This window comes from Panicum virgatum, chromosome 7K (assembly GCF_016808335.1).
Source record: "Panicum virgatum strain AP13 chromosome 7K, P.virgatum_v5, whole genome shotgun sequence".
NCBI lineage: Eukaryota > Viridiplantae > Streptophyta > Magnoliopsida > Poales > Poaceae > Panicum > Panicum virgatum.
In genome coordinates this window covers 34,933,783-34,952,356 of record NC_053142.1, presented here as the reverse complement: position 1 = coordinate 34,952,356, position 18,574 = coordinate 34,933,783, and the positions used below count along the sequence as shown (strand labels likewise).

Genomic DNA, 18,574 nt, shown 5'->3' with positions numbered 1-18,574 from the left:
GAACTAATATAAAAATAAAGCTTATAGCTATTAACTATAATTATCTATCTCACCCTCTCTTTCATCTATTAAATATTCTAGTCTAGTTGCAATAGATTTTATTTTGCATCATGCCTCCATGTGTGTTTGATATATATTTAATTGGACCATTAAATTGGTATTCTTATCTCTTCCATCATACATGAATACATAGTGACACATATGATGAGTAATATTTTTATATAAATAATAACATATATAAATAGTAATTTAGAATTTTATATTGGTACACTTTAATATTTTGTTATAATTTCATAATTTAGATTCATATTAGGGGTTAATTTAACTTTTAATAATTTTATATGTAAATTTAGAAGTTATTTGCATTATTTTATAATGACATAGTTGAGTAATTTACTAATTTACATGAAGAATAGGGTGTTATTTTAGATTTTTTATAATAGCTGTGGTGGTTAATTTAGATACAAGTTTAGGGGGTTCCTTTAGTCTATTTTCAAAATGGCAGAGCTAGGTAAATTATTAGGATAGATAACAAATCTAATAACTATTATGATTAGAGTTGTCGGATTAATGACCAGATGTTTTTTATTGTTATGAGAATTTGTAGGCTTTCTTCTATTTTTTTAGAGTTTACAGTTAGGATCCTAGGTGACTTCACATGGAGACTTCAAAACGAGCCTTCAATTAGTAATACTCTATCCATTTTTATTTAACATATCGTATTAGATTTGTCTTAAGCCAAACTTGACTAACTTTGATCAAGTCTATAGAAAAATATAGCAATGACTATAGTATCCAACATATGCAATATCAATATATACTTCATGGTGGATTCAATGAAACAAATTGGGTATTGTAAATATTATTATTATTATTTCTTTTTATAAGTTTGGTCAAAGTTTGCTAATAAGTTTGACTTAAGACAAACCTAATACGACATGTCAATATAAGAAAAAAAATCTGGTTTATACCCTCAAACTATCACAAAATGCCGATTTTCAACCTTCAACTACAAAACCACCTTAGAAACCACCCCAGGGGCAACGTTTGCTCGGTTTTGATAGTTGGATTGTCTATGTTATCTGGTTTTGTAGTTGAATGTTGAAAAACAGACTTTGTTATCTGGTTTTATAGTTGAAGGCTGAAAAACAGATTTTTGTGATATTTTGAGGGTGCAATTCAGACTTTTCCCTAAATATAAATAGAGAGAGTAGTTAATACCACCACGTGTTTAATGTAGTCATAGTTTTAATGTTTAACATAATCATAGTTTTAATGTGATACTATCAATGCGCTCTTACATGATTATATTGTTAATATGGGTTGGCATTGTCATATTTATTGGCATTGTAGGTCTTATTGGATTCGAGTGGTGGCATGTGCCCTTCTGGGCCCTCTCTTGCACGATCATGTTGTGACTCAGGATAAGTTGTGGATTGATGCTGATGGACCATGCATGGGTGGATCATAAACTGATAAAGATGATGTTGGTCAAGTATCGAGGTTGAGATAGCAAGTTTGAGTAGGGAGATCGAGTGAGAGTATCGGTGCCTTGGTGGAGATATATTGACACATGCTGATACCGGTGAGTAACGACTTATGGGGGTGTGAAACGGTTTGCCGCCGAGAGCCTTAAAATTGGATGTCGGTTGGTTTGGCAGTTTATTCATCAAAATTGGAAGAAACATGTTATACGATGTGTGGAGCCTCGGTTAATGACAAATGATTGCCTCCTCGGAGGTGTTTAAAAAGGGTCGCGGTAAGTCATTTTTGTAGTAGTGTGCAAAGCTTGTTGGGAGGAGGCAAGTGATGAAGACGCCGGCTCCATCCAAAAGCAATGTATTCACAAACATTGTATGATTTTATCGTAAAGATAAATATGTTATCTATTATCTTATTATTTGGCCAACAAACGGAGCCTCCACGTTTACTCTCAAGGTCTAGAAATTCCCACGTTAATCGAAAAAAATAGAAAAATATAATTACCCACCACTGCCGTTACGATAAAAATTAGCCTAAAATACCCCTGTGCCTAATTAAAAATCACCCACTAATGCCATTATGAAAAATTAAATATAAAATATCATTTAGCTATGTATTAGTTATAAATATATACTATTAATAAAAACTAAAGCTAACAACAATCAATCAAAATAAAATAAAAATAAGAATAATTATCTGCATAATATTATTAAAGCTCAACAAATCAAATTGTTATTATAGGTAGATCATAGTTGAATTGTTTTAATCAACAATAAGACATAATTTACGATAATGAACAGAATGATGTATTGTAAAAAAAATAGTATAACATTTAAGTAAAGATATAACGACATGCAAATTTTTGAATTTCAATACTAACCGCGCAAATGCGCGGGTTATACGCCTAGTTCTCTTCATGTAAGAACATTTGTCTCTAGCAGGGCGTCTATATATATTTTCTTCAAGTGGTTGCCTGGGGAAGTTATTCTTTGGTTGGGTTAGGACTCCATGCCTTGGTACTCCAGGAGCTCAATTTGCAGGCCAGCGACGGGTTCGATTCAAGGAGGCTGATGGCCTGGGCTTGAGTTACAAACTTCTGCTCGCTGGGCTCCTCTCGTGCAGTTGTTCAGTCTTGGGGTTCCAATCCTGCCGCATCTGTTAAGTGTTAACGACAACATCCGCATAGCTACCTATTTGGCCCGATGCAGTAGGATCTGATCATCTGAAAGAGAAATGCGCTGCATATTTGCATCATGCTGCGAGCTCACGGTCACTTGCAATTCTCTGCTCGTGGGGTGGCCTGAGGAACAAACACACGACATAGATAGTAGTAGGAATGTGTTTTCTGTTGATGGCAACAAGCCGGATCCGTGGCGCAATGGTAGCGCGTCTGACTCCAGATCAGAAGGTTGCGTGTTCGATTCACGTCGGGTTCAAACCCCCGATCCTTATCCGGATTATCCTTTTCCTTTTGTTTTTTTTAGCTTTTTATTTTGAGACGCATGTGCCGACTTTCACATGGGCCCGCCAAGAGAATTTCCTTCTGAACGGAGCGGTACATCAGATCAACGCCACGTACGACTTGAAATGTTTATTCTTCCAAGCATTTTAAAAAGACACATCAGATCGATACGTAGCTCAATCAAACACAGGGTACCCCGAGCCCACCACTTGTTAGACTGACAAGTCTCAATTCATAATTTTGCCGAGTGGCAACGTGTTTTTTTCAATTCCTTGCTGGGCACCGTGCCAGGACTCTGGCATTCCAAAGGAAGTATTTGTATTTGTACGAAATCTATTGAACATTTTGCTAACATCATATCCAATTTTGCTGCCCATTTCAGTGTCGTCGACTACGATTTCGTGAGGACATCATATCCAATCAGTATGGGCCCTGTACGATCTTAGTCAGAAATTCTGTTAGTGTAAACTCAATCCAGCGGCCTTAAACTGATCAGAATTTTGGACGCGCGATCTGCCGATTATTCAAATATTGCGTTCCCTGCCAATTGTACGTGTCCTTTGTTTTTTCTTCCAAAAAAAGCTGCATTGTTCATCCATTCCTGTTTGTTTATAGTTGGCGCCGGTCCATGGTGACAGCGACGGGAAGGCCAACGTGATCCGACTAGCCTTTCTCGCGTGGTGCCGCTCACCCTATTGTCTCTTTCTTTGCCCGTGATCGATTTCTGATAAGATTTATCATGCTGGCTCTTCAACCGCTGGATCTGATCCAGGATCAGGAATGCCATCTTTTTCTTTTTTGTGAAAAGGAATGTCATTTTGCTGCATTGAGCCATCAGTTCATCACAGCCATGTCCTGGGTCATATGATTCAAACCAACCTAAAAGAAATCCTGAAGTCAATGGAAGAAATTGAGGGGAAGAAGGACAGAAGAACGTAGTATTTGACATCAGGGCCGGATTGAAATATCAAATACTACAGGACTTCACCAGCCAATTTGTACTACGTACGTCATTTTATATCTGCCCAGTGTATTCTTTTATCTTTTAAGTTTATAATGCTATGTGCTTGTCTGCTACCTCGATCTGACCTGTTGCCTATTAGCAATTCGACAGGTCATTGTGCTAGGGATATCAGCGGATGTGTTCATTGCCATTGCTCTCACATCATAGGTGGTGTTTGGTAAAAGGAGTGGTAATGCAAACTCAAATGAAATCAGTTCACGGTGTAATTGAAGCTGGGATGAGTGATTGCACACTTTGTTTGGTTTAAAATGTAGCAGTATCAGATAACACTTTCATTGAAAATTTCAGCTTCTAGCAAAAGCTTGTTTTCGGAGCTGCGTGCCTGTGCGTCCACCGGCAGCGCGGCGTACGTACTAGCTACGCCATGCATTAACAGACCACGTACGGGCGGCGGTAACAGGATTGAGAATATGCTGGTAACCGATTCCATTTCCATGCCACCTCGACCAAATGCAAGTAACGTGATTATTGCTTCTCCGCCGCAATCTGATTACGTTACAAAATGATGACCAGACGCTACCATAGGTGCAATGTCATAGCTAGTCAACTCACAGGCTACAATAGTCATGGATAAAATATAGACTATATTTGCATAGTAAGTTCACAATATAGAAACACGTACGGTAGAAAACAGAGAAACATTGAGCAACAGAAAAAAAACCTACTCACAGGATTAGGAATAGGAATATAGGATGGAGGCAGTAGTGGTGAACTAGTTACTCTCTGGCGGTTTATTTGACCTTTCCAATTGCAAGGAACCGGACTGGAAAGAAAGATAGTGATTTCTACCCTCTTGTTTCCCTTTGAAAACATTGCTCAGTTGACCAGATAATTAAGTAGGATCCGGTGCTTTCTAGTCATTGTGTCACAAACATTGCTCAGTTTTACTATTTTTAATGTTCAAAATCCATAACCAATTCGAAATTGCAGTCAACTTTTTTTTTGTTACATTTAAGAGTCAAATAATAGTAGAGAAGAGATACAACACTATGAATATTAGGAAAAGTTCGATTTGCACCCTCGAACTATAGCAAAATTACTCCCTCTATCTTAATACATAAGTCACAAGATTTAAAATTTGCCCCAAAAACAAGTTATACCCTACTTAGAAAGTGTATGTGTATGCAAGAATCAATTAATGTCAAATACGAATTATAAATAGGGGCAAATATGATCATTTTACCTTTTTATTAATTTATTCTATAATTCTATGATAACTTATTTTTTGGGACAGAGGGAGTACACATGTTTTCGTATAGACTTGGTAATTGATTGCCTATCTAGTCTAGTTATACAAGGCAACAGTTTACCACGACGTGTAGTAAACATTTGCTTGGGCCTTTGCCATGTCTATAAAACCCAGTACATTGTCGGGCTGAAACCCAGGCCTCGGAGGCTTTCATTTTAGCTCACCGGTCTTTCCTCGAACTCCTCTTCTTCACCCACGCCATGGCGGGTACGCGATCTTTCTCCCTTTCCTTCCCACGGTAGCTTGCACAGTGTAAACCACTGTCTGTTATGTTCCGCTTGCTAAGCTCCCCTGTTCCCACCGTGCCCCTGCAGACCGACGCCTCGAATGGGCGCCGGCCACCGCCGCACCCCTCCTCTTCCTCCTCCTGGTCGCCGCCGCTGCGTCGCCGGCGCCCGCGGGGCGCAGGGAGGTGGGGACGTCGCCGCACGGCGCCGTGGCCGCGGACGACGGGCGGTGCTCGAGGGCCGGCCGCGACGCGCTCCGCGACGGCGGCGGCGCCGTGGACGCGGCCGTGGCCGCCGCGCTGTGCCTCGGCGTGGTCAGCCCGGCCTCCAGCGGCGTCGGCGGCGGCGCCTTCATGCTCGTCAGGCTCGCCGACGGCACGGCGGTCGTGTACGACTCCCGCGAGACCGCGCCTCTCGCCGCCTCCAAGGTGAGCCGTCAACGTCACTGCCCGCCTCGTCTTCACCGCAGGAATTTGCCAGCGACTTGCCCCGAACGAACCAGCATTTTTCCTTCTCGTACTTGTCACAACGTAGCAGTAGACCAGCCAGTACATCGACGACAATTCTTGCTAGGCAATAGCCAATAGCTCGGGTTGACTAGAGGTCTCATGGCACAGTTCGTTGCGATCGAGACGACCCCAGGAAACTAACCATTTTGCGATAGAGGTCTCGGGTTGACTAGAGGTCTGTTGGAGTAATGGGCTTGGCCCATTTATTCTAAAGCATTAAAAGAATTTAAAGCCCACTATTAATGCTAGGGAATCAATGTTTAATTCCGTACCGGGAATTGAGGAGGATCTCAACCGACTTAAAAGGTGGACTTCTTGTACACCACTTGTGAAGCCGGTAAGAGGAGGATGGTGAACCACGCGCGCGCGCGCTCGCTCGCCTCGCCGGGCCGGGCCGTGGCCGTGGCCGTGGCCGAGGCCGAGGCGCAGCAATTAATCGTGCGATTAAATGTGCAATTAAATCTGTAATTAATGGCCATAGTGCCATTCCCCTCATCCATCCTGCACCAGAGCACTGAGGCAACTCGGCTCCTCTCTTCTCCCTCTACAGTTGCAACAACTGAGTTCCCCAACGCTAATTTCTGCGCGCACAGAATTAGCGTGAGCAGGCCTCCGAAACCTCTCTCTTCTCCCTCTCCAGTTGCAACAACTGAGTTCTGAGGCAACTCGGCTCCTCTCTTCTCCCTCTACAGTTGCAACAACTGAGTTCCCCAACGCTAATTTCTGCGCGCACAGAATTAGCGTGAGCAGGCCTCCGAAACCTCTCTCTTCTCCCTCTCCAGTTGCAACAACTGAGTTCTCCCAGGAAATCCGTGCAGCGGAAGATCCTGAATTTGAGATTTCTGCGCGCACAGAATTAGCGTGAGCAGGCCTCCGAAACCTCTCTCACAGAATTAGCGTGAGCAGGCCTCCGAAACCTCTCTCTTCTCCCTCTCCAGTTGCAACAACTGAGTTCCCCAACGCTAATTTCTACGCGCACAGAATTAGCGTGAGCAGGCCTCCGAAACCTTGCTCGCCTTTAGATCCTGCACGGGATAGGCGGGCAATCAGGTTTTTGGGTAACGCTTTAGCGTGACTGCTCAAAAATACTAAGGCTTTGCCCGATTGTACGACTACTCGCTTTAGCGTGACTGCTCAAAAATACTAAGGCTTTGCCCGATTGTACGACTACTTCCTGGTGGACGAGCCGAACGACTACGTCGACTACATTCTGGTGGCCGAACGACTACGTCGACTACATCTTGGTGACCGTTCGTGGGACTGCACTGCGAACTTCTTCCTGCACCGATTTAGTTCGACTACTTCGACTGAGGCCAACCGAGTAGATGTCTACTCCAGTTGGTAACAGCGCAGCCAATGCCTCCGGCAACGGCCCCGCTTTAGGGTACTCCCTGAAACTTTGGTTATTTATATTGTTTATGCTTATATGTGTGATAAGTATAAACATGTTCACATGTTTTATTTTACTCCTTAAAGTCATAGAAATATTGCTAGTTTATACATTTAATTTTGGAATTAAAATATACCGAAAATTGCCTAGATTTATAACAAGGTCTCATGACTAGAGCTATATTTTTGTGAAGGAATGCGACAAGCGGATGGAGCATAAACTAACCATGCATGCCAGATACAAAGCCAGTAGCTGGTAGTTGATTCACATGGCTGTTGTTGCTTCAGGATCTGGTCCATCTTTCAGTGAAAAAATCAAGCAGGATTTGTAGTAACTTGCAAAAGGTACGGCCGAATGGGCGCTGCCGGTGATAGCTAGGCAGTGTCTTCCTCCCGGCAGCATCGACAGAGTCGTTGCGCCGGTGGGGATGTGCCTTGGAGTGGTGGGAAGGACCATAGCATGTGGCTGCAAATTTATCCCTTGTAGTCTTGTGGCCATCTCCCAGCTAGGGATGGATCTAAACATCCGAATTCTTAGAACAAATTTGATATTGTAAAATAGATATGCTTAAAATTTTATGCTAATCTTTTTTTATAATATCAAGCATATTATTACACATAAGAATAAAATTTTGTATAAATTTTTTTATGTATTATTTGCTCCCTACAATTAAAAAAGTGAAAAAAGATTCGTATCCGTATCCGATCCGTATTCGAATTTTTATATCTATTATTTGAGAATATATATGATAAATTTGAGGTTTAGTTTTTTTAATCTTTACAAGATCAATGTTAAGTACAAAGCTATGAATTTACATAGTAAATTCTACATTTTATTTGTTCATAATCGAAGAAAAATGATCAAAAATCTGACATTCGAATAGACATCCGAATCCATCCTTACTCCCAGCGCAGTCGTCTCTGTCCTTGCTCTCCTGCCGTGTGGAAGGCGCCTCACGGTTCCGCCGTCCACTTGCCGGTGCCCCCAACAGTGATGCTGCGTGCGCTAGCTGTGGCGTCTGGGCCGGTGCATGCACAACGAGAATTGGGAAAGTCAAAAGGAATCCAAGCTAGGGTTGATGTTTACGGTGCCAACAATTGGTGCCCAAGATCGGCTACCTTTTATCAGTCCACGCGCACTAGTGCACAGGCACATGTGCCCATGACAGGTCCTTTTAACTGACATAAAAAAAAAGAACTCACTGATTCAGCCTTTCAGATATCGTCAGATCACTTCTAGTTTTAAAGAACAGAGATTGGCAAAAAAAAAGAACTCTTTTATAACATTCTTGGACCAATTGAGGGCCATGTGAGTTTGTAATTGTATGACTCATTGACACTGTTGTGAGTAGTTTCAGTCTCTAAGGCATCGTGAGCAGAGGAACGATCGTTTCCTGCTTTTGTTGTTCCAAGAACGAGTGAATCTTTGAATGAACGGTCGTCTGGATCCCAACCATGCGTTGTTCAGGACATGTACGGCGGCAACGCGACGCTGAAGGCCCGGGGCGCCCTCTCCATAGCCGTCCCCGGGGAGATCGCCGGCCTGTACGAGGCGTGGAGGCGCCACGGCAAGCTCCCGTGGAGGCGCCTCGTCCTGCCGGCGGCGCGGCTCGCGGCGGCGTTCCGGGTCTCGCCGTACCTGCGGATGCAGATGGAGGCGACCCGGGACGGCATCCTGGCCAACGGGGGCGTCCGCGCCGTGTACGCCCCCGGCGGCGACATCCTCCGCGCCGGCGAGGTGTGCCGCAACGCCCAGCTCGCCAAGACGCTGAGGGCCGTCGCGGAGCGCGGGCCGGAAGTGTTCTACGGCGGCGCGGTGGGCGAGCGGCTGGTGGCGGACGTGAGGGAGGCCGGGGGCATCCTCACGGCGGAGGACCTCAGGAGGTACAAGGTCAAGGTGCGGCGGCCGCTGGCGGAGAACGTGATGGGCCTTCAGGTGGTCACCATGCCGCCGCCGTCCGCCGGTGGCGCCGGGATGCTGCTTGTGAGTTCTCTCTCTCTGCGCTCTGTACAGTACGGTGTTGTCCGTTTGTTCATATCTCTCTTCATGTTTCTTGAAAAAGAAAAAGATCTCTCTCTCTCTCTTGTCGTGGTCCTAAAAACACCCTTGTTCAAAACAGGTTCTGAACATCCTTGCCCAGTACGGTCTCCCTGCTGGCTTTGCTGGCTCCCTTGGAATCCATCGCCTCATCGAGTCCTTGAAGCACTACATGGCGGTGAAGATGAACCTCGGCGATCCGGACTTTGTGAATGTTAGTGAGGTTGTATCTGACATGATGTCCCCGAAATTTGCTGCTGAGCTGAAGAAGACCATCTACGACAACATGACCTTTGACCCCAAACATTATGGTGGAAGGTAAGTAGCATTTTCTTTTCGACATAAACATTTGTTGCAAGAGAAATGTTCATTCATCAGCTTGTGTTTCAGGTGGAACATCCTTCAGGACCATGGAACCAGCCACCTGTCCGTCGTCGACAGCGAGCGGAGCGCGGTCTCCATGACGAGCACCGTCAACGCGTACTTCGGGTCCCTGATCGTGTCCCCGAGCACCGGCGTTCTGCTCAACAACGAGATGGACGATTTCTCCATGCCCACGAACACGACCCCCGGTTCCCCACCGCCGACTCCGGCCAACTTCGTCAGCCCTTTGAAACGCCCTCTCTCTTCCATGACTCCGACCATAGTTCTCAAGGTAGCTTCAGCGCCAAATGAATGTCGAGACGATCTGCCAGAAAATTGCAGCTGTTCTGAAGACGAGCACAATTCTTTTGAACGAACTGCAGTTTTTTTTTCTTTCTGAAAATCTCTGATTGCTCTGTTATGTGCCGCAGGATGGGAAGCTGAAGGCTGCGGTTGGCGCCAGCGGCGGCGCCAAGATCCCTGCTGCAACGATCGAGGTGTTCCTCAACCATTTCGTCAATAACATGGATCCACTGGCTTCTGTCATGGCGCCAAGAGTGTATCACCAGGTCTGAAAATTCTTTTTTCTTTTTTTCAAAAAGAAAATCATCAATGAGAAGAGTACCTTAGTCCTCTGCCCCGGGGGCGCTGATGCCGTGACGCCTAACGCTGAGAGAGACTCGTCAGCGACCTCCTAGAGACGAGACGCTCTTCCTTCTGAGCCTGGTTTTGCCTTGCCATGTCCGCAGCTGATCCCGAACGTGGTCCAGTACGAGAACTGGACGACGGTGACCGGCGACCACTTCGAGGTCGACGCCGCGACGAGGGCCGACCTGCAGAGGAGAGGCCACGCCCTGACGCCGCTCGCCGGGGGCACCATAAGCCAGCTCGTGGTGCACAACGTGGAGCGCCGCGGCGACCTCACCGCCGTGAGTGACCCCAGGAAAGGCGGCGTCCCGGCTGGTTACTGAAACAGCTTGGATCGATCGATGCGCGGCTAATTGGCCGCCGCTGCGTATATATGTATATGTATTGTGATCAATAGCCACACGGCATTCTTGTATTTGTTCAGGGCCTTACAGAAAGGCCCAAACCACGGATGGACCAGGATTTTAGTTCAAATATCCGGCCCATTTGTGTAGATGGAATGGGCCATGGGGAGAAGCTCAACAGTTGTCAATAAGACATACCCCTAAAAAAAATTGTCAATCAATAAAGTTTGGTGCTTCCCCTAAAGAAATACATACACCTAAAAAAAAGTTGTCAATAAGACATTTAACAATAAAAATTCGTTCCTTCGCTTTGTGTGCTTCACAATGGATTAATCAATTGCTATGTTTTACTATTTGTCGACTTATGTTCCAGCTGGACTGAGAAATATGTCTACTTCTAGATTTCTACTAAATCAAACTATTTTCGATTTGACCAAATATATAGAGAAATATTCACATCTGCGATCGTTTCATCATGAAACATGTTTTCATGGTGATCATCAATAAATCAGAAGTCACCTCCAAACACCATAATGGGGTGACTCCCGATTTTATCATGCAATGATCTTCTCAAGATATAATGAGCGCTCATTGCGATATATATTGGTAAATATAATAACATGAAAACATTGTGCACTCATTGCAAGATACAATGGTTTGTTCACAAGCTTTTGGAGGAAGGTTATGATGTTTGTAGGTGAATTTCAACAGACTCTTCCTATTGTGCCACATGAGAGGAGCGGCCAGATCACTCACGCGAAACTACAACTAGATGTTGATTCCAACCATAAAGTGAACTAAAATATTGTTTACATAGATGTCTGTGAATCATGAAGTAGGTTGGTTCACCGTGCAATACCTAACAAATGTATTATATTGAACTATTTCTTAAGAACCCGCCATATTTATCATGTTTTCTTCATGTAGATTGTTGGAAGTCCATCTCATGAGATCTTTTTAATTATTGCGGCTGAGAGCTGTAACCCCCAGGTATTTATCCTCGGTAATTAAGTTAATTAAAGTCATTAGTTTCAAACTCACACGGCAAAGCACAAAACCAAAACTTCTCCTGTCAGCCTAGGCCGGACCGGTCTGACCGGTTAAACTAGGTTTCAACCGTTTTGGGCCCCACAGTATTTAAACCACACACTCTCTCTCCCTCACCGACTCCTTCACCCTCACCATACTCAGCTCGCCTACTGAGCTCTCTCCCACTCATTTTTCTTTTCCAAACCCTACTCCTCAAATCCTTCCTCTCCATTTGATCCAAGGCCGAGGAGAGCTCTAAATTCACGTGGGGGATCATCTCTGCCATGTACTCCTTCCCGGAGTGAAGTGGAATCCGAGTTTTTCGTGGGGAAGAGGCTCATTCAAGGTATTTTGCTAGGGATAGTCGATCTCCTCTTCTAGATGGTTTTAGGTGATTCCCTCTGGTCAAATACGTTCCAATGTATCCCTGAACTGGTTCCTAGTAGGGTTTTAGGATTAGTGGCCGGATGTCACCACGATATGGATTTTAGCTTTTGTTCTGGGTAGGACCGGTCTGACCGGTCGGAGTGACCGGTCTGACCGGTGGCATGGTGGAATTAAGTGTGACCGGTCTGACCGGTCGGATGGACCGGTCTGACCGGTGGGGTATTGGCTGAGTGGGTGAAATGCGGGGTAGTTGGTACAAATGGTTAGAAATTAATTGGGTTATTAGTTACTCATAATTTTTATAAATCATGCATGCCTTCTCATGTCATGTGCATATGCATACGTGTAGCAGCCGCGGCGGAGGAGGTTGTGTACGAGGTGGTTGCGGAGCCACAGGAGCCGCAGGGGCAAGCCCTGCAGTAGGAGGATCGTGGGGAGTCGGCCCAAGGCCCATCTCACCCGAGCACTGAGCCGCAGACTCAAGGCAAGCCCCGGTGCACATCCTATTATTTTAAATTATGACACCTATATACGTAACTATTACTTGTGCATTAGGTTTAGGAATGGTTTGGAACTCTAGTTGCATGATCCCTAGGATTCCCTGAGTTATACTAGTATGTATAGGACGATAGAAGTGCTATGCTTAATGATTTTCCGGTAGAAGACGAGTGCTCTCTTGCACTCGCGAGATATAGGATGTTTAGAAATCGAGTAATTTCCGATTACTCGCGAGATATGAGATATAATTATATTCCAGTACATGAGATGTTGAATTTGACATGGAATAAATGGAGAATTGAGACCGGATGGGAAATGATGAGGATACATAAGAATGACAACAGGATAGGGTTTCTGGGTGTCTTAGTCCCGTCTGTGTCGACTAAGGACCGGTCGTTGTCGGCAGTGCTGATCGGGGATTGAACTGTACTAACCGCATGCCGGGAGTAGGAGGTAGTCGAAACCGGTAAGCCTAGTACTGCCTCACTTCGAAAGTATAGGACTCCATCTCACCTCCTGGGGTAGTCGAGTAGTCGCGGAGAAATGGGATGCGTGTATTTACTTTTGGTGGTCTCACGTTGAGCTCGGCTGACCATATGATGGTGGGGCGGTCCTGTAGTTCGAGGTGGGGAGGGGAATGGTTGGTGCGTGTGGTCCGATGGGGCTTATGCGTGTTGTGTTGGTTAGGTCCACCTTGCAAGGTTAAATTGAATCGATTCGCCGTGTCTCGCAGTTATGAGGGTCTTGATCTCTTTGCTGCATCGTAGTAAAATGTTAGAATGTAAGTTATTTATGTATATATATAAACTTGGACACATTGAGATATTTGGATTGCACCACCATGTTTGCTATAGTTGATCCCTGCAAATATTAGATTAGAGTTAATTGAATTCATATATAATCTGAGGCTAAAATACTGAAAGTAAGGAATTACTTTAGTCGCTTTTCTGCAAAATAACCACCAGCCAAAAGTCTCACATGTCTAGATATGTGGGTTAAGTTATACCCACTGGTCGGGTAAGTCTTGCTGAGTATTAGTTGCTCAGGGTTTGTTGCCGCCATATTTTATTTCGGGGCACCCAGACGTCGATTTCTGCCCCTGCTGCGTCAAATTTATCCGCAGAGATGCATAGGGGTAGGAAGTGATGGACCGAGACCAGTAGGTTAGGAGGCTGAGGGGTTATGCATGCGTGGGCTAGATGCGCACCCTGTCTGTTTTGTTGGACCGGTGGCTACGTGGGGAGCTTCATGTAGACCGGTCTGACCGGTTGGTCGAACCGGTCTGGCCGGTTGTCTAAAGGCTGAACACTAGAGGTGTTGTGGGATCTTTTTCGTTTAAACTTGGCTACCCTATTGTAAAGTTGTAAATTATTCTATTTATGTAAACTTTGTAAAACTATTGTAGTTGGAGTTTAGTTTGTAAAAGTTATGTAGTATTTATGTCGTGTTGTTGTATTTTCAAGTATTTGTCGTGCTTGTACCATCTGCGCCCGTCTTCGCATGGAACTACCGGTGTTGTTTCGATCGGTGCGTGAGTTGAGAAAGGATCGCCAAATTAAGCTGTTAAGCTAATGCGCCCGATGTGTTCAAATAACGGTCATTACGCTTAATTAGAGTTTTAATTTTGCGGTTCCGTCACAGCTGGTATCAGAGCCGAAACACACTGGGGGTGGTACGAGCATGACTAATTTACATATATTACAAATTTAAAATGAATTTCTGACTTAGGATAAAAGTTATTTAACGATATGGGTGGGATTACTCATAATAGCCATGTATAGTGTTGTTACAATCGTGAGTAGATGATCAGTTTGGTTGAGAGATTAACGTAGGATGCTCATGCATCATGTCATTGTATTTCCTTTGCAATTGAAAGTTTCTGTTGTAAGTCATTGTAACACCTCAGGTGTTTCATTAGCTAAACTAGGGTCATTAGCACCAAGTCATGTACCCTTAACCCAATGCAAGTCTACATGAAATGATTAGCAATTCAAAAACCTTAGTTGTGTTAGTTTTAAAATAATTTTCAAACCGTGGTTTAATTGAGCTTTTACCTGAAATAAAATTTTTAGAGTTTTAAATGTTGAACAACTTTGGTGCTCAAATATTTTCAAGTTTGCATACAAAAGTCGAAGAAAATTTGAATTTAAATCGAATCGGGTTTTAACGTACATTCGTCGGGTTTTCAAATTAACTTTTGAATTGAGTCTCAAACGCTTTGGTGCCTGAAACAAAAAGTGTAGAATTCGAAATTCTCTACAACTTTCGTATTCAGAGTTTTTCGTGTTTCAAAAGGAATCTTTGAGAAAAATTCGAATTTTTGAACCAATTTAATCTCTCTCTCTGCTCTCCCTCCCCTCCCCTGTTTTCTGCCGAGCCGTGGTCGCCGTCGAGTCAAGGCCGCCGGCCACGCGCCGTGCCCTCACCGTGCCCCGTCCCTGGCTGCTCCCGATGCTTCTCGGCCTCTCCACGCGGCACTCCCTCCCTACGCGCACGCCGAGGACTGCCGTCGGCGTGCCACGACGACGAACGAGCCGAGCAGTGCCGTGCACCAATTCCCCAGCCCGTTCGCGCCCTCGCCTGGCTCTCCTCCCTCCCCTTGCTGCGCAAACGGGCCTCCTCCCTCCCCCTCTACTCCCCTCCCTGCTCCACGCGCCGAGCCGAGCCCTCCGCGGCGTCCTGAGCTGCTGCCGCCGCCATTAGTGCCGCCGCACCCTAGGCTCCCGCGGAGCTCCCTCTTCCGCTCTTTCTCGCGCCCCACAGACCCCTCAGCCAGCTCCACATCGCCGCCCTGAACCTCTTGCACCCGGCCATCCCCTCCCTCCCTCGCTGGAACGCCGCCGCCGCCGGTTCAGTCCACCGCCGGCCGCCCCTCTCCGCCGCGAGACCACCACAGTCCACGTCCGCGAGCCCCAATACCCTCCAAAGGTAGCTCGAGTTCCCCTCTCTCTTTTCCCCTGCGAATCCCCCACCGCCGGCCACCCTATGCGCTGGAAATGGCGCCGCCGGCCTTCCTCTGTTTCGCGGCCAGGGGTCTCCCCGGAGAAGAAGCCAAAAGTCCAGGGGGCCAAGTGCAAAAACGCCATGAACTCAAAATAGCAAACTTTGAAAATTCCTAGAAATTCGTAGAAAAATCAGAAAAATGCAAATCTAAATGTTTTGGAATCCTTGCAATGATATATACAACTTTTATTACATGCACATGTTTATTTTCTGTCTGTATTTTAATCTAGGAAAAATATTAGATTTCGTAGACTATGATTATTCTAGGAGTTCTACTCAGTATCTGTATCTGATTTTTGGCTGGTAGGTAATACATAGCATGCTTGGTTTTGTGTAAAAATTTGAGCACCAGATAACACTTGTAACTAGATGAAACCCTAGTTTTGGCTAGATCTAGTAGAGTAGCTTACTTTTTATTTCTGGATGTTCTGTTATGGATATGTGTGTGAAACTTTTTCTGTGTATTTACAATTCTAAATGAACACCACTGTCGAAGTTTCAATATTTTTCGATTTGTGTATATATTTCTTTGATTTAATGCTTCTTTAGTAGATATTAATTATGATAAATAGTTTATGTTGATAATAAATCATGAAAATATTTCTGAGTGTTCTTTTTGAATAGTTTAGCTTGTTCATGGAGTTTGAGCCCCAGGTCATCACTAGAACAGGATTTAAAAATTAATCTTATTAAGCTGATGTATGTTTTGTTTATTTTCTCCTATTTAATTCTGTGCATAAGAAATCCTGAAAAATGCACAGTAGTTACTTCATCCCTTTTTAGACCTACTGTTAAAGTTTGAGATTGTTTTATACTCTGGTCTAACCTGTATAATTCAATCTTGTTCTAGGAGTTGTCTGATTACATGAATTGTTCTGTATATTTGGCTACAAGTTTTGGGATGAATTTTGCAGGATAGCTAGTTCTGTTTACCTTCTGTTTGATTTAATTTTTGTTGAATTTGCTACTATATGTGTGCTGAGTTGTTGATTTATTCACCAACCATGATTTAATTGCTATAGGAAACTACTCCCACTTGTTTAGGAAGTTAGTATAGTTTTCTTGTGCTGTTGATCATGATGTCTTGTGTAGTTAGATATGTTGAGTTACTACTCTACAAACGATTGCCCAGTAGAATATGAATGGAAGTGTTTCACTCTTTAACTTTGGGTTTTGTTTAAATTACAACTTTATGGTGAAGCAAGTTATAAGTTGTTATCATCACAACAACCCACCCTTGTGCATCTCATATAGATACTACTACTCTCGCTGACGGAACCTACGAGCTGGTGCCCGAGTCCGAGAGTGGGCAGCGTGAAGCTCAGGTGAATCTAATTGAAGTTACTGAAGACCCGAACCCGATTTTGGAAGAGCCCAGATCCAGTTACGCCCAGGAAGGCAAGCCCCGGAGCATGTCCCTCTGTTTTAAATTATGTAACTCATTATTGTTCCTATCTACTTGTGCATTTAAGTTACAGGAGTTGACTGGAACCTTAGTTGCATGATCCTAGGTACCAATGATTGAACACTAGTATGTGTAGGTCGCTAGTTAGCTATGCTAATGGTTTGGTAGAAGTCGAGTGATTTCCGGTCACTCGCGAGAAATTATAGGAATTGGTTGTTTACTACTTGCTACCACTATAAGGTCTACGGGCGGGGTCATGATACTCTGGATGCCCCGTCTGTTTAGTGAAAAGTGATAAGGCCGCAGTGTGTGGTAGTGGTGGTTAAGCGTTTGAACGTACTAATCACATGCCGAGAATATGGTAATCGGTAAGCTTAAGTACTGGATTGAACCGCAGCCGGAATATACTCCCCAACGTCTTGAACTCGTTCACATCTAGCTAATGGCGAGTACAGAGTCGTCGTACTGCTGTACTTGAGGGCGGTGGGCCTGTTCCGTGAAGCGGGAATTGAAGGGAAAAGTTGCACGTGTGACTCTGGGAGTAACCACGTGACGTGTGTTTAGGTCTGCCTGGCCAGGTTAACAAATTCGATTCGAATCGTCCGTTTCTCACCGGTTATTGAGACTGCTTAACCCTTTTGCCACATAGAGTAAGAAGTGGAAGATGATGATGATGAATTTGGTTGGTTGGATGGTAAAAGATAATTGTTTTCACCATGTATGCTATTGGATAGATGCTCACCTAGAATGGTTAATTGAACTAGAACCTGAAAACTATAACTTGCAATTAAGGATCCACTCTGTGTTGTAATATTTTGTGAGGTGTTGTAATCTCTAGACTCGCCTTCGCGTGAGTTATGCTGCTTTGTTCGATCCAGGTTTAAGTGGTTTTATCGGGATTTTACCCGACAGACCTCCGATGTGCTCCGTCTGTTGTGCGAGTTAAACCTAATTGCCTTTGCAACGATGGTTAGCGTACTTAAACCGGTTTATGTCGGGCGGTTCTGCCACAGCTGGTATCAGAGCCGAACAAAACGTGCACCGGAGAATGTGGCGAGTTTTTGAAGAATTTTATTAAAATTTTGACCATAACAGTTGCGTTTGTAAAATATGTTGGTTCGTTAAGGATGGTGTCTAGTTCGTAAAGCCCTAGGGGAATTATGGGAAGTTACTAGGTGGCTATCTAACTTATGTCTTTATATACCTGACTTCCAGCACCTACTTTCCGTCAGACCTTATTTTGTGCTCAATCAACCCTTAAATTTTGTAACGATGCAACTACGCTAAGGTAAGAAGGTAAGGATCCTCAGTCAGCTGAGGGAGTCTGACCTTCCCGTCGGTGACGCGAGCCGAACGTTGCCCTCAAGCAATGGCTTACTTGAGGTGCTGCCAATATACCAACTATCAGTTGACTATATTGGGAGTAAAGTATACTCAGTCAGCTGAGGGAGACTGACCTTCCCGTCGGTGATGCGAACCGAACGCTGTGCTCAAGTAGTGGCCTACTTGAGCTGCTA

General features: G+C 44.5%; 1 protein-coding gene and 1 non-coding gene across 2 annotated transcripts; both read left to right on the top strand.

Moving 5' to 3' along the window:
- The first annotated feature begins 2,846 nt into the window (after positions 1-2,846).
- Positions 2,847-2,918, top strand: TRNAW-CCA. The gene has a single exon. It is a non-coding gene; the product is annotated as a tRNA-Trp (tRNA).
- A 2,439-nt stretch (positions 2,919-5,357) lies between these two features.
- On the top strand, positions 5,358-10,983 carry LOC120642274 (glutathione hydrolase 1-like). The gene is made up of 7 exons (XM_039918734.1): positions 5,358-5,424; positions 5,532-5,872; positions 8,811-9,326; positions 9,463-9,698; positions 9,771-10,035; positions 10,175-10,312; positions 10,493-10,983. Exons 1-7 carry the CDS (start codon positions 5,418-5,420, stop codon positions 10,712-10,714), a joined length of 1,725 nt encoding a protein of 574 aa, XP_039774668.1. The 5' UTR covers positions 5,358-5,417; the 3' UTR covers positions 10,715-10,983.
- Positions 10,984-18,574: the final 7,591 nt, after the last annotated feature.